Source organism: Epinephelus fuscoguttatus, linkage group LG4, assembly GCF_011397635.1.
Source record: "Epinephelus fuscoguttatus linkage group LG4, E.fuscoguttatus.final_Chr_v1".
Taxonomy (NCBI): domain Eukaryota; kingdom Metazoa; phylum Chordata; class Actinopteri; order Perciformes; family Serranidae; genus Epinephelus; species Epinephelus fuscoguttatus.
Genome location: NC_064755.1, coordinates 16,134,599 through 16,149,424, shown reverse-complemented (window position 1 = coordinate 16,149,424; position 14,826 = coordinate 16,134,599). Strand labels below are relative to the sequence as shown.

Here is a 14,826-nt window from a genome sequence, read left to right as displayed (position 1 = left end):
GCCAGATGTATGATAATTATCGTATTTGTAAGATAATTTTGCCCATATGATCGATGTATGATCGATGCCAAATGTGCCATAATTTGCGATGCATTCACATTTTGTGACACTTACAATTATTAGCTGGTTTTAGTCTGCGCTGTCTTACTTACTTTACTTAATTTCTCAACATGATCAGGATGACAAAATACAGGTCCCAAATCTGTGTTTATGCTTCTCTTTTCATGTGACCCCCTTCCCTTCCTTTCAAATTAATCTAGTGATGGAAAATTATTTAGATCTTTTTATTCATTTAGGCTATTAATCTTATTTATGCACACAGCATCAACAGAGAGGCCGAGGGAGGGAAGGAGCAAGAGACACTTTGTATGCGTTACATACGTCTTGTATATGAAGTACCTTTTTGTTGCTGTATTTTGAAACACATCTGTCGCCTGCATCTAGGCGATGGCTCAAGGTTACACAATAGACTACAACTACCAAGGACAGTGATGCGCTATGATCCATGTCACACACAAACTAGCAGCGCAGCGCTGGATTGCACATGTGCTGTGGTAATTTCATCTCATAGACTGATTGAGCGTAGCACGCCCAACATATAGACCAATGTCGCGCTGTAGACTAATTAACAAACAGATTAAACAGAGGAGCAACTCTCTGTCTCTCTTGAGTGTTGATGGAGAAACTGTGAGTGAATGAGTGGGGTGGAGCTGTGCGGAGAGTGGGAGAGAGGAGAGATGCTCACTGGAGAGCGTTACGTAACACAACTTGTCCTTATATCAATATAAACAGTGTCTGAATCTATATTTTGCTTGAAAATATATCAATATATGGTACATAGTCATTATATCGCCCAGCCCTAACACCTCCTTCCATGCACTGTGGCTACATCAGCTTACATTAAAAAACAAACAAGCCAAACTGATGTGGTTAGATTTGTAGTTGTGTCAAAAAGTCATCTAAACATGTGTTTAATAAAATTACACATTCACACGTATTTGTTCTAATGGTTATGACTCATTCATTTCCCTCGAAATACAATAATTTTAAGCCTCCACTACGATAGTTTAACATTTCCCATCTGGCAGAGAGCTCGCTTTGAGAGCAGTTTAACAGCATGAATCTGATTTGCCTGTTCTACGAGCAAGACTGAATGAATCAGGAGAGACCTGCAGTGTTACATATGGTGCTTCTTCCTGTCATTCTGTATCCTCAGCTCACCCCTCTCAGCCTAATTGCCACCGGAGGAATCGATTTCTCCCTCTCTCTTTTATTATGATATGATATAGCCTGAGTATTAAATACCGGCTGGTATCAGCTGGTCACCCTGAAACATACTGTATAAACACATGCGCAGGGAGGGATGGCACACACACAGAGGACACACACACACACACATATCCAGTCACACCTCAGACTTTTTGGCAGCATCTGCTGGCCGCGAGCCAGAATTTTTAGTCTCCTGCTCCTCTCTTTTACTGCTACATTTCTGGTGGTGGAGCAAGCGACCTTGAAGTGCCTGTTACTCGCTCTTGCCAAACACATGAACAAATGCTATTTTATTCAGAGCCACACTCACTTCACTGTTGAAATGTTGATGATTCACACTGGAGGCAATATTTACACCACTGCAGGTATTTGTATGTGGATGGAAAATATATCTGAATGAATCACCTCATCCTTAATGAAGCTCCTCTATAACACTCTTTACCTGTCACCAGCCTCCCAGGTGACTCCCACTTCTCTCCTCATCTCCTGTCTACCCCCACTCACTTTGCTGCTCCTCCATTCAGACAATCCTCATATGTGTTGAATCATTTATATCCTGAGCTTTATTTAGGTATTTTCCTCTCCTGGTGTTCTCAATCAACAACACTCTCACCAGACGGGACCTCGAGTCGAGTCTGGCATCATGATCACAGCAAGCGTCGGTAAACAACACAGTTAAGTTGGTGCGTCTGTCAGGAGAGAGGATGCACATTTATAGGATCATGTAAAGTATAACAGTTGGTCCGTTGTGTGTTCAGAGGGAGAGGAACTCCTGGAACATCATGTGATTTACATTATTATCAGCCATGTTGAGAGAGGGTGAGCTGTCAGTGTGGTGACAGGTTACAGAGTAAGTTGCAGTGTTGTTGTGGACTCTGTCCCAGCAGGGCACTGGTGTTATGAATGTAGACTGCTCCCCCTGCAGGTTGTCAGAGGCTCCTGCGGTTGTTTACTAATCCACATTTCTCACTGCAGTCAGAATTTTTTTTTTTGCTCACCAGGCACACAAGCCCTCACCAGTGACACTTTATTTTCAATATCTGAACCATCAGCAGCAGCTTTTAGTGCTGCCAAGTTTTGTTTTTTCTTTTTGTTGTTGTTTTTTTAGTATATTAATTCATAATTTTGCATCAAGACATTTTGTTCACACTGAGTGTTTCGCAGTGTGTGGGCAGGGTTTACATAAGCGCACATAGCAGTTCAGATTGAGTCTTCCCAATTCATGAAGATGAGTAGTTTTCTGTGATGAAATGATGCGATCGGGGAGATGCACCGCAGCACAGTGGCTTTGCGCGGAGAGCTGCAATTACATTCTGAGACCCTAACGGTCCTTCATATCCGCACTTGTTATTGCTTTTTGTTTAGCGCAGTGATGAAGCCGCCTGTAAATCTTAACGATAATGGCTGAGACAGCGTTCATTTGGCAGATGTAAATTCTCAAATGAAACCATTTGCCCCGCAGAAGTGATTAAAGGATGAGTAATTCACTGCTCGTTCATCATCACAAAGAACCAATAATGCAGAATTAAAATGGTTGATCTGGCACGCATCAGCTCTCAGATGTTATTGATTTCATATTTCAAGTTGTCGCTGTGTCAGAAAATGTTACACCAACTAAAAACAGTGGCTGAATGATAATGAAATTATATTATTAGTTTCTTTGTTTTTTCCTAAAATGAGACGACATGTAATAAATATCAGGTAACTATAATATTAAATTCTCTAGATTAAATTCCAGTGCTTTGCCAGCAGTCATGCTCAAATATTATTTTCAGTCATCTAGCTGCAAGACTGAAAGTGATGATAGCTGCTTTGATTAAACATTACAGCTCTTGACTCTGGCTTCTGTAGCTACTGTAGCGCTGGTAGTCATAAATATGCAGAGCAGAGCCTATTAGAGACACACGGAGCAGGATGTGCTGCTCTATTGGCCTTTTATGGAGCAATAGGAGCACTTGAAGAGAGGAGATGTTACTGTGGAGAAACATCATGCATAACTCAGCAAACATGCGTCTGTGTGAGTATGAAGGAGTGTGCATATGATCAGGCACATGCGTTCATGTGCAGCTCCGTCTCCCCAGCTGTATGAGTCGTATTAGGCGTGCATGGTGCTGTGCTGGTCCAGGTTCAGATGGAGGACAGCCGTACTACTGAGGCAGCTGTAGTTTCTCCCAGGGAGCCTGTTTTGGTGCTCTGACAAACAACAGAGCTCCCTCCTCTGGATGGTAGCCAGGTTCACTCCTCCTGCTCTACAAATGAGAGTTGTGAGGATTTCTTTTACACTAGAGATGCACCGACTGTGATTTTCATGGCTGATTCCAATTTCTTAAAAGTCTGACCTGCTGGTTCTGATTTTCTTTCTTCCTACACACTATAACTGACAGCATACTCAAATGTTTTTGTAACTTTTCTTTAATGAAAACTCAATTATATACTCAAAATAAAACACTGACTATTAAAAAACGTATACATTTTCTCCCAAACTGCAGCAGGTTACAGGATCTTCTCTTAATTAAACTCAAAATAAAAAGTACACCTAGTTACTGGACAGATCTTATTTGTACAAATAAAACCCAGTTATAAATTAATTGCAGTACATCCCACTTTATCCAAAATGCTCTACTTTCCCAAAAGAGAACAGTTGCAATGCATCTATACATGCTCAAATTAATTATTTACGTATCACAGAAGAATCTGCGAAAATAATCTTATAGAGAGTCAACATGTTATTGTGTCTGTGGTACAAAACTATTTATGAATCAGTGTCTGTTCCTAAGAATGTAAAGGTGTGTACTCTCCTCCTGCCTGCCCCACCCTGTGCACGGCTCAGCAGGAGAGAGAAAGGAAAAGAGACCCCATGCTTCTGGCAGAAGAGCAGGTCTCTGTGGTTGCAGCATGCATGGGATTGAATTACAACTTTTTCCCTGATTGTTTAAGGAATCCCTAAATTTGTGGCTAGTTGCTTTTTAGAAATAAAGTCACTTACAGGTTCTGAGAAGTCTCTAATAAGGGGGCGTGGCAAAGCGTCAGTATTTAATGACCTGGTTATGAGAACAGGGGGCAGCGACTGTGACAAAAGTCAGTTACTGACTTGAGCCATCGTGAGGTGCATGTATGTAAATTTGATTAGCTTAGAATCAGTTGTATCTGAGGCTAACCTGCCCGTCACCAGTCATGGCCGATCAGCTGAAATTGGCTGATAATGGTCAACAACAGATCAGTTGGCGCATCTCTATCTTGCACTGATGATTGTTTTTTTTCCCACAGTGGCAAATGTTTGATGATGGAGCATGCCCACAAGTTGTAATATAGAAAATGTTGTTTGTCTAGTTTGGAGGATTTTCATGTCTGGAGGATGACTGTGTTTTCAGAGTGAGACCTAAATGAAGCCCTTACAAAAATCAATAATTTAAGGTTTAAATTATTAAAGACAGAGCTGTCAATCCAAAAAGATGAATGCTGTAACGTGATAAATAAATAATCTGCTTTGTTGTTTGCTGTCCATCCCACTCCTCTCTCCCAGCAGGCACAAGAAAAGATCAGAGCCACCATCTCGGCGGCCCCCTGCCCGCCCTACTGATGTCCACTGCATGGTGCATCCCTCTCAGCACGGTCACGGAGGACACGGAGGCACCCCAGAGATGGGCTCCCCTGTTCTGGGCCACTTCAGCCCACGGGACATGCTGCGGAGCCGCAACCATATGCCCATGGACAGCCCCGAACGTCGGCGCCGCACCGGCCACGGCAGCCTGACCAACATCAGCCGCCACGAGTCGCTGAAGAAGATGGAGAGCCCCCCGATCCGACGCTCCACCTCTTCGGGCCAGTACACGGGCTTCACCGACGCCCACCACCACCATGGCGGCAAGCCCCTGGATCCGGAGACCATCGCACAGGTCAGCGCGGGACGAGCGGCGACCCGACCGCAGCTCCCTCCACCATCAAAGCCCTGCCCCGCCCTGTAAAAACATAGTCAGTCCCTGTCTTCTGCTTCCTCTGGCTGCAACTGTGTTTGTGTGCTAAATACACGCAAAAGACTAGCTTCACAGGCAGACAGCAGGGAGCATAGCTCGACACTGGGACTCATCACGGTATATTGAGTGTAGTCTTGCTCGAGCATACATAAAACTAAATATAAAAACTTTTACTAAATATATAAATGCTTCACTGGTCATAATTTGTGTTCAATAGACGTGTATTTTTGCATCACTGCTGATAGGAGGCTCTAATTTGTTGCCATGCACTTAAAACAATGAATAACGTTTGCATAGAGCTGATAAAGCAGGGGTCATAGAGAGTGGTTGAAACTGTGCTGAGCTGTCTGTCTGCCTACTGGGAGCATGCTCAGACGAACATATCTTGTCATCTCTGCATCTCCTTCGCTACCTAAAGTCATTAGCATGCAGAGAGAGAGGCGCCGGTGCCAAGTAATACTCTCAAACTCTCTGCATGTTTAATGCATGCTTGGTGTTTTCTTGAAAAACTGTCACTGTCGTCCTCTGCTAACATCGCTTTTTATGTTTCCTACCATACCGTATTCTACCTTCTCCATCTCTCAAGTCTTTGCTGTTCATATCACCACTTATTTCTTTGTCACTCTTGATTTCCCTCCTCTAAGTTTGCTTTTCATTTTCTTTCATTTTTAACTTTCTGCCTGTCGCTCATCTTGCTCGCCAGAGTTATAATCATCTTCCCATATCCCCCGCTCCTCTCTTACACTAACTCTCTCTGTCTCCCGCAGGACATAGAAGAAACTATGAACACCGCTCTGAACGAGCTGCGTGAGCTGGAGCGGCAGAGCTCAGCCAAGCACGCCCCTGACGTGGTGCTGGACACCCTGGAGCAGCGGCAGACCTCCGGCGGCAGTGGCGGAGGTCCCACGCCGGCCAGCTCCAGCGAGTCCCTCAGTCCCATTCACGGCGTCATGCTGAGGTCCACCGCCAACACAGAGCCACCCATCCGCCGCAGCACCAGCTCCTCCAGCGACACTATGAGCACCTTCAAGCCTCTGGTAGCGCCTCGCATGGGGGTGCAACTCAAACCCCCGGCCTTGAGGCCTAAGCCCATGGTCCTGCCGAAGTCCAGCCAGGCCTCACAGCCTCCGGCTACAGCTGCTCAGGACCCTCTGGACAAGTCCTGCACCATGTAACCTCTGGGACAGGAGCCAGAGATGGAAAACAGTCACTCTCAATCCACCAGGGGACTACAAGATGCTACCAGTGTCTGGTCTTCATAGACATACAACATATAATATCTAAGAGCGTGTAAAATACATGGACCTGCACAGGAAGAGATGTTTCCTCGTGGAGCTTTGAAGCAAGATCATAAAGAGGACTCTGACAGGATCTGAGAGACTCGTGTAGCAGTGGTGACAGATGTCAGTCGGACAAATCCTCTGTCTCAATATGTGCACAGATGTGTTAATATCCTTAGGTTAATGTTATCTAACAAATGTCTTTTTTTTTTTTTTTAAGAAATTTAAACAACAAATCACAAAGGCTTCCTTCAAGGTTTTAGAAAAATGAACACTAGTTTAGTTTAGTTTACAGACATCCATGAACTGTGTAACATTGAACAAAACAGGCTGCATGTAGCTCCTCTGTTTACCACTGAACCCGAAACGGAGCTTGATGGGACCCGTAGTGACCACAGCGGCGTTCTCACACGTAGAACTAGATGATGTACTTCTTGCTTTTACTTAGGAGGGCCATTGAAGGTGACTGGTTAAAAGGCCTTATTGACTTTGAGATGTAACTGATTTCACATGTTAAATATTCTAAAGGTGCTTTGACTACCTGGACAGAAACGGTTTGAAGGTTGGACTGATGACGGGCCTGAAGAGCCCTTTAACAACTAACGGTACTTTGTTGATAGATAGTAGTACTGATAGCTGTGTGCTTTCTTCACTAGCGTGTAAACTCTGCAACTTTCTTTGGCAAGGCATAGCATCTGTTGTGTCTCAGAAATGTACAAAGATCACCTCCGTGCTGGATTCACTCAAATTTATCAGAACACATTTCCCATAATGCCTGGAATGAGATATGACTATTGGATAAAACCACTACTTTAATATGAACTTTGTTTGAATTTGATGCATTCTTGAAATCCTGCATTAATAACTCATGATGCGGGCTGAAAATACGCCTAATAATAACTTATGCCTATGCATCTGTATAATAGAAATGGAGCAGGGTGGGAAAAAAATCATCTCCTGCCCACAGTATATACAACACATTATGCTATTATACGGTGTGGAAGCTTCTTTTACGCCTTGCTTGGCTTTATCTACCCAAAGACATGACTGTGTGAGTTCAAAGCATGGATGTTGACCCTCCATAGGTGATGTAGACATTCTTCATATTGACTCATGTGTATAGACTCATGGCAGCGCCCTGCGGGAGCGCTGCCGGTAGCCATGGACCTAATGACTGTTAGTGTGAAAGCCTCCTTATATGTTCGCCCTGCTTTCCTGTGCTTCTCTGGAAAAAAAGCAGCTTGTGTTGTGTCCCTCCAGTCTGTTTTATGTTCAGGTGAGAATGTCAGTAACGTGTTTTTGTATTTTACTCTGACTTATGTTGAGGCTCTCTCTGTGGATTGTCCACATTTGTGGATAATGGCTCCTCTAAAATCGCAGGAAGTCTCATACAATCAGTGATGAACAGCCCGTGTTTGTCCAGATCAAGTAATAATTTCAAATGCAATAGCCCTGTAAAACTGTATGTGCCCGAGCTCTAACTGTGTGACTGGACCACCCTATGTCTTTGTTTCAAAATAACCTCAGTACTGTCTAGATAACAGAACTGGGTGCATGTCCTGGGAATGTTTGGCTAGCATAATAACACACAGAGAAGACTTGGTTTGCAATGAATAAGCAGTGCTCTCTAACAGCAGGTTTACACTATCTTTGACTTGACAGATATTGCGTGTATAATCATCGAAAAAAGATGATTAATTTCTGACGTACTAACTTTCATTATTTTTGTAATCATTTTTGTTATGGTTGTCGTGTTTCTGGGTAGAAAAGACTTAGAACAAACAATGTAGAATAAATATCCAGAGATACAATATGAAGCCAGTTGTAAAAAGAAAATAAAAGTGTGCTTTTGTCACTATGTTAACATCATCAACAGTAGGACTCCGTTAGGCCGTCTGTAGGCTTTAAGCTACTCCGTGGTGTTCTGTACATCTGTAGTATGTACTTGTGAAAGTGCCTTTGAAAATGTTTTAGAGGAACTTAAGATTTTCATGTCCGGTGCTGTATTATTTTTTATTTTATTTTCGAAAATGCAGTGCAGGAAGAAGACACATCAATAAGTAACGATGCCATTCTCCAAACAGTTATATGACAGAATGAATAATAAATAAACAGCTAACCCATTGTGACATTGCACTTTTATGTATATAACTGTACATATGGCATGTAACATCATAACGTGTAGAGTTCTTTGAGGGCTTATACCTCTGAGGATTTCTTTCTAATAAAGGAAATAGTTTGTCGAGTCTGAGGTGGATTTTTTTGCCCTGCTTTTTATATCAAGTCACTTAAACTTTAGTTTATTTATAATCAGTGGGGGGGGAAGTATTTAGGTCATTTACTTGGGTTAAAGTAGGTGTACCACGATGTAAAAAATACTCCAAAACAAGTAAAAGTATTAACAACAAAACGTTCTGAAAGTGAAAGTCTATTCCACAGCATTATATATTGTTGAGTAAATTAATCTACTGCTATCAATAATATCTTATAAGACAGTGGTTCCTGACTGGTGGGTCACATGTCCATTCTCAATTGGCCGCAAGTGACTCACGAACGTGTCAAGTTTGTAAAAAACACCCTTTTCTTTTAAGTACAGTGACTATTCAGCACAAAGCTTTTATTTTGACATGCCGCACCCTGCTGTAGAGTGAGTCACTAATGGACTGCTTCTTGACAGCAAACTAGCTCGATGACACGGCCACACACAAGTATGATGCTGAATATATTCAACTGTGTGGATCTTGACTAAGGAGAAATCTGGGCCCCATGGCTGGACCAGTTAGAAACCACTGTTATAAGATGATTTTAGGTTTTGTATGTAAAATCTGACGCGGCAAAGTCAGATAAATGGAGTAAAATATGAAATATTTGCCTCTGGACACTGGTGGAGTTGAAGCATAAAGAAGCTATTTATATATAGTCGAAGTACCTCAAAATTGTACTAAGGTTGTATTACTCTGCATGCTTTACATTATGAGTAAACGCATGTGTACACACAAGCAGAATCCCAATAATCACAGTTGAAAATATGACAATAAATATAATGATGGTATTGAGGTTACTAATTTTAAGGTGTAAGACAGGTGAATGTTTCCACTCAGTGACACTTGGAGGACCCCAGAGCACAGACAACACAAGTGAAAGCCTCAAGATTTCCTGTTAAGTCTAGGAGCTGTTAAAGTAGCCAGCATGGAGAGAGGATAAATTATGTAATAACACTGGATTCTGTACAACATAATGTGGCGCAGTAATGGTATAGGGAATAGAGATGTTTCTGTTATTCAGTATAAGTTTTTATAATGCATCAAGCTGTAGTTGGTGACATATAAAAATAGCTATTACATTTGTTAAAACTGTCCTTATATTTATACAGAAGTATGTGAGACAGATGATCTGTGACAAACGTCATGTTCCCCTGCCCTCTTGGTTTGTTTCCAATGGCCTTACTGCATTTAATGAAAACAACCAATCAGAGCTGAGGAGTCTCCAACACAGCTGTCAATCACGTCAATCACAGCTCATGACCTGCAGTCAAATGTCAAACTAGGCAGCACTGATCAAATATGAATTAAGATTCTGTTGCTGCATTGCCTATTTCTCTATTAAAATGTTTTCAGAAACATATTTTAGTGTACTGTTTAGCTGTAAAATGAGAAAGTCGCTCCAGCTCGTGGGCAGTGCTTGGTGCTCTGGTCAACTGTCTCCAGCATGTTGGTTGCATCACAAGCTTTCTCACTGCCTAGTTTGACATTTGAACCCAGTTCACCAGCTGTGATTGACGTGATTGACAGCTGCGTTAGAAACTCCTCGTCTCTGTGTGGTTGTTTTCTGTGAGCATGCGGTACATTCTGGTAAATGCCATCAGAGGCAATAGGTGGAGGAACATGGTTTCTTTCACAGACTATCTGTCTCATATAATATTGTGTGAATATGACAGTTTTGGCATATGAAAACGTTACCAACTGTAACTTTAAGGGAACAGGGCTTAATGGAGCACAGTTTCTTCTGTACAGTTCACTCTCCATAATGCTGCATGGTAACATCTCCCAAGGACACACAGAGTGAGTGAAAAAACTAAGACATGATAAGGGTTAAAGCTTCAAGAGAACATTTTCCAACACGCATTACAAGAACACTGACTAATCATGACAAATCATTACGTGTTGGATGCCTGTTGTGGAACAGGGCCTTTGCAACAGCAACAAAGTTTCCTCTCCACCACACATTGGTGTTTTTATTTCAATGAATCCAGCAGGCTTTCTGTTTCTGTATTTCTCTATGTGCTGTGTTCTGCTATGTATGGAAGCTTTACTGGGATCTGGTGCTCCCCAGATCGAGCTCCAGCCTCGGCTGTATGTGCAGGAGTAAGAGTGGCTCTCTGTGTGCTCCGGGCTTTAGTGTGGGTCCTCAAGGCCATCTGGAAAAAACAGAAAAGAGAGCTCATTGTTTGGGGATGCTGTCACACAACGGTTTCTCTACAGCTTGGTATGATGACAGCACAGAAACAAATACTTCACTTTAGAATCTTTTACCGTTTTTACACAGGTGACAGAATCCAGGAGAGAATCTGTGTGTTTGGGGAAACAAAATATGGCTTACCTCAGCAATCCCAACCTTCCTCTCCCAAGTGTGAATGCTCTGCTGTAGCTGCTTGTGTTTCTCCTTGACTTGCATGTACTCAGGGATATCAGGAGCCTGATAGTTGGTCATCTGGCGGCGCAGCTGTTGGTTGAGGGCCTCTGCCTTTAAACGCTCCTGAGGAGAGAGAAAAGGAAGTAGAAGGGATGAAGTACACTGAGGGAATTAGTTTAAGGAGCAGGAGATACTGAGATATTGATGCACCCTTCATAACTTAATGCAAAGTACTCTACTAATCTTCGGTAACCATGAATGCACCAAACCACAAAGGACTCATTTATGGACTAATGACAAACCTCCTCAGCACGCTGCATCTCCTCCTCAATTTTTGCCAGCATCTGCTTCCTGCTGGTGATGTCATTGCTCAGCTCTATGGACTCCCGTGTTACACTCTGCAGCTTCTCCTGTTGACACACATAAACCAAGTATATCCACTCATAGATTTAACAGGCTGGAGCTAATGTCAAGCTGTTCTGCAAAGGTGTTTGTCATACACTGACACTAAATTACACAGAGACAGATCTCTTATTCTCACACACATTTTTAATGGGTTACCTTGTGTGAACTGAGGACATGTTGTACTTTCAAATTGTGAACTTGAAGTTCGTCCAGGTTTTGTTCAATATTCTGCTCAGTGTGCTCTTGGAAAACATCCTAAAAGGAGACACAGCACCATACATTGTTACATTTACCAGCAAGCAAAAAAGCAGATTGCAGACTGTGATTCACTGTGTAATCAACTGACAGTTTAGTGAGACATAAACTGTCTCCTTTTCCAGTGTTCTTAGCATCTCTGGGTATATACCCCCCCACTTTCACTCTCTACCTCGTACACAGCTTTCCCCGTCTCTTTTTTCTGTTGAATCTGCTGCTGGAGCTTCTTCATGTGAGCCTTCAATGCGCGGTTGTTCAGGCTGAACTTCTCCACTTGGGTGACCTGTGTGAGTTTGTGAACAGAGCAGACAATGCAGACAAAGGGAGGAAGATAATGAATTTGTGTAGGGGTGGCAACATCAAAAAAATACTATAGCCACTCAAAATCCCTGTTCTTTGTCCTTCCCATTAAACCCTTTGAAACCCGGGGTGACATCGCTTTTCTCGTGCTGCTTTCAGACACCTTTCACAAGTCTTTTAATCTTTGAACCCTGAGCAAATTTTTTGCGATGGCTTTTAAAAAGCTGGGGGGAAAAAACAATGAGCAACTTGGTAAAAAAAAAAAAAAAAAAGTTCCATACACAAAAAGTTAATATATATATATATATATATATATATATATATATATATTATTTAGTAGTTAGCTTTCTTTCTTTTTTTCTTTTTTACTAATTTTCTTGTTTTAATTTTCTCTTTTTACTAATGAAGTCAAGCCGATTTTCTCAGGTTTCAAAGGGTTTAAGAGGTATGATTATTACATGTTATTTGACTGCACCTGACTTTTTCTGCAGGATAAAGAAACAACCGGTGAATTAAAACATCAGTAAGAAAAATAGATGGACGACAGAATAATAATCCTGCTGAGATGGCATTTTAAAGTGGAAATGTGAATGCAGAAGCTAACAAGAAAGACGTGTTAACAAAGCAAAATAACAGACTAAAGTTAACAAATTAAAGTGATTATATTAACCTCATCCATCATACATGGTGATGAAAACATGCATGTATATGAAATTGTATATCATGATTGAACTATGAGACGTTCATTAAACTATTCAGTTTGAACAGCTGCACACATAATGGCATCTGTTGTAAGTTGAGTTAAAATGTGTACTCTAGTTATGCTTCAAAATCTATTTGAATGCTACTTTGCACATGTTGATGTCATTAGACCAGACTTCATTTTTACCATTGACTTGTCTTTGATGTACTGGAGCACCTTCTCGGGCTCCCTCATTTCCAACCTGTTGTCCTTCATAGGTTTAAGCACTCTGCGTTCAAATTCCTTCTTAGCCTTCCAGATGTCTGCAAGACGCATTTCTGCTCCTTCCAGGGTGGCCTGAAAAGACAAGCAGAATCTCTGAAAAGTGTGTATTATTAAGCTATGATTGTGTTTCTTGGGCAATGGTGTGTTGTAACCTTGTAGTTGTCCTGAATCCTCTCATGTCTCTGTTTGAGTTTTTCCAGGTCATTTCGCGTCTCTGCTTCTTCACTCCGTGCGACATAAAGTTTTTGTCCCAAGGTCAGCTCCTGGAGGCGATCTGATGTGTTGGAGCGGGACCTCCGCCTCCGACCACGACCCTGACAAGGCACACACATGTATACAAAATTATGTGGGGCTATCAGGAGTACAGTGCAGAGAGGTCATCTGCCCTAGCAACAGAATTAAAATCAGGATTGTCTCTAGGACTGTGGCATGCAGCTTACGTTCTGTCACACTTTCAGCATTATAAGTATTTGAGTTCATCGCTTCCTCATTCTGTGTTGTATTTTGAATTCCTGTTTTGTGACTTTGATTAAAATAATTCTCTAATCCTGTGCATAAAATCTGTCCTCCTGTTGCTGTCCATTTTCAGTGGGTATACTGAGTTTTGTATAGTACAGACATCTTGTCACTGGGTAGCACTTACCTCACCCTCCTGGGAGGCTCTTGCTTCACCTGGACTGTCTCCCCGAGCCACCAGGTCCTGAGGATCCAGGCGGCCGATGAACCGTTCAAACATATCGATCTCTGCCAAGAGAGCTGCATTGGAGCGTCTTGAATAGAAGTGAATATCAGCAAAGTCAAAGCAAAGAAACTTTCTGAAGCTAAAAGTTTGTTTGCTTAAGATTATTAAGTAAAGCTGACCATCTGTGGAATTTAACTTATCACTCACCTCTGATCATTTCTCCAAGAAAACAGAGCACTAGTTTTTTTTTATGTAACTACTGTAAGGCAAGGCAAATTTATTTATATAGCACATTTTTTACCCAAAGGGGATCCCTCTTGCAGGACGGACAGAGGTGCAACAGATGTCGTGTGTACAGAACAGATCAAACAGATCAACTGTGGGTAGTACAGAGGATATTTAACTGCAGATACCTAACTGTTATAATCATATTGCTCAACAACAACACTAGCATTAGCTAATGTTAGTTTAGCGTTAGCGGTCAACGTTAGCAAGTTGCACAAAATAGCTAAGCTAATAAAGTTATCTTTAGGCAAACAACGGGTGAGCTAGTGTGTAGTTGAATAGCTATTCATTCTCATTACTTTAGTTCTTCTACTTGCTTGTAGAGGATTTCTTTTTCTTCTTGTGTGACCTCTTTTCCCTTTTCCTCCGTCAATGAAGGCTGACCGTCCATGGTTGCTAAGGTACACTGAATCCCTGCGGTGGTTGCTAGGGGCAGTGTTGCCTTCAGGTACTGGTGTAAATCGCTTGATAAGAAGAGTGCTGGTAACAAATTCCTTTAGAGGCAGGCCTATTTAGGGACTGTTCTTTACTTGTCAGAGGAGCGGGCTTGGATGGGGTGTGACCTCAATTTGTGTGTGTTTAAAAGTATATTTCCTTAATCCTCCCCGAGTGACTTGGGGAAAACGCATGATCCGCTCTCCGCCATAAATTAGCTGTTTGATTTTTGATATCTGAAAGTTAAAAGTTGAAGAGAAAATCCTGGAGTCAAAAAAAAAAGCCTTGGTTTCTCATTCATGCATGCTGGTTCGTTGGTGCAAATAGTTTATTTTTGGTAAA

At 42.0% G+C, this 14,826-nt stretch overlaps 2 protein-coding genes across 8 annotated transcripts in view; one reads left to right on the top strand and one right to left on the bottom strand.

Moving 5' to 3' along the window:
• The window catches only part of srgap1a (SLIT-ROBO Rho GTPase activating protein 1a), a 96,501-nt gene extending 87,150 nt beyond the window's left edge, over nt 1–9,351 (top strand). For 2 of the 4 annotated variants that reach the window (XM_049573400.1, XM_049573402.1), the window contains exons 21-22: nt 4,793–5,165; nt 6,011–9,351. In XM_049573400.1, the coding sequence (XP_049429357.1) occupies nt 4,793–5,165; nt 6,011–6,418 (781 nt within the window). In that variant the 3' untranslated portion in view covers nt 6,419–9,351. Of the gene's footprint in view, nt 1–4,792; nt 5,242–6,010 lie in introns of all 4 variants that reach the window. The other 2 variants (XM_049573404.1, XM_049573403.1) reach the window with 2 other exon arrangements.
• Nucleotides 9,352–9,539: 188 nt separating this feature from the next.
• ccdc113 (coiled-coil domain containing 113) lies at nt 9,540–14,555 on the bottom strand. Of its 4 annotated transcripts, XM_049573430.1 has the most exons (10): nt 14,349–14,438; nt 14,066–14,141; nt 13,726–13,852; nt 13,235–13,396; nt 13,005–13,154; nt 11,988–12,098; nt 11,717–11,815; nt 11,458–11,565; nt 11,123–11,278; nt 9,540–10,940 (listed from the first exon to the last, which is right to left on the bottom strand). In XM_049573430.1, exons 3-10 carry the CDS (start codon nt 13,816–13,818, stop codon nt 10,800–10,802), a joined length of 1,020 nt encoding a protein of 339 aa, XP_049429387.1. In that variant the 5' UTR covers nt 13,819–13,852; nt 14,066–14,141; nt 14,349–14,438; the 3' UTR covers nt 9,540–10,799. The 4 variants fall into 4 exon arrangements, with proteins under 4 accessions (XP_049429387.1, XP_049429385.1, XP_049429388.1 ...); XM_049573428.1 differs by lacking the exon at nt 14,066–14,141 and having other exon boundaries at nt 14,349–14,555; XM_049573431.1 differs by lacking the exon at nt 14,066–14,141 and having other exon boundaries at nt 13,726–13,826; nt 14,349–14,429.
• Nucleotides 14,556–14,826: the final 271 nt, after the last annotated feature.

What these genes read in the sequence shown, in the direction of transcription:
- ccdc113 (XM_049573428.1), bottom strand. Translation starts at nt 14,440, where the DNA reads ATGGACGGTCAGCCTTCATTGACGGAGGAAAAGGGAAAAGAGGTCACA. An exon ending in ACATCAAAGACAAGTCAATG is followed by an intron (nt 12,099 to 13,004) that starts GTAAAAATGAAG and finishes AAACTCACACAG; the next exon opens with GTCACCCAAGTGGAGAAGTT. An exon ending in CGGGGAAAGCTGTGTACGAG is followed by an intron (nt 11,816 to 11,987) that starts GTAGAGAGTGAA and finishes GTCTCCTTTTAG; the next exon opens with GATGTTTTCCAAGAGCACAC.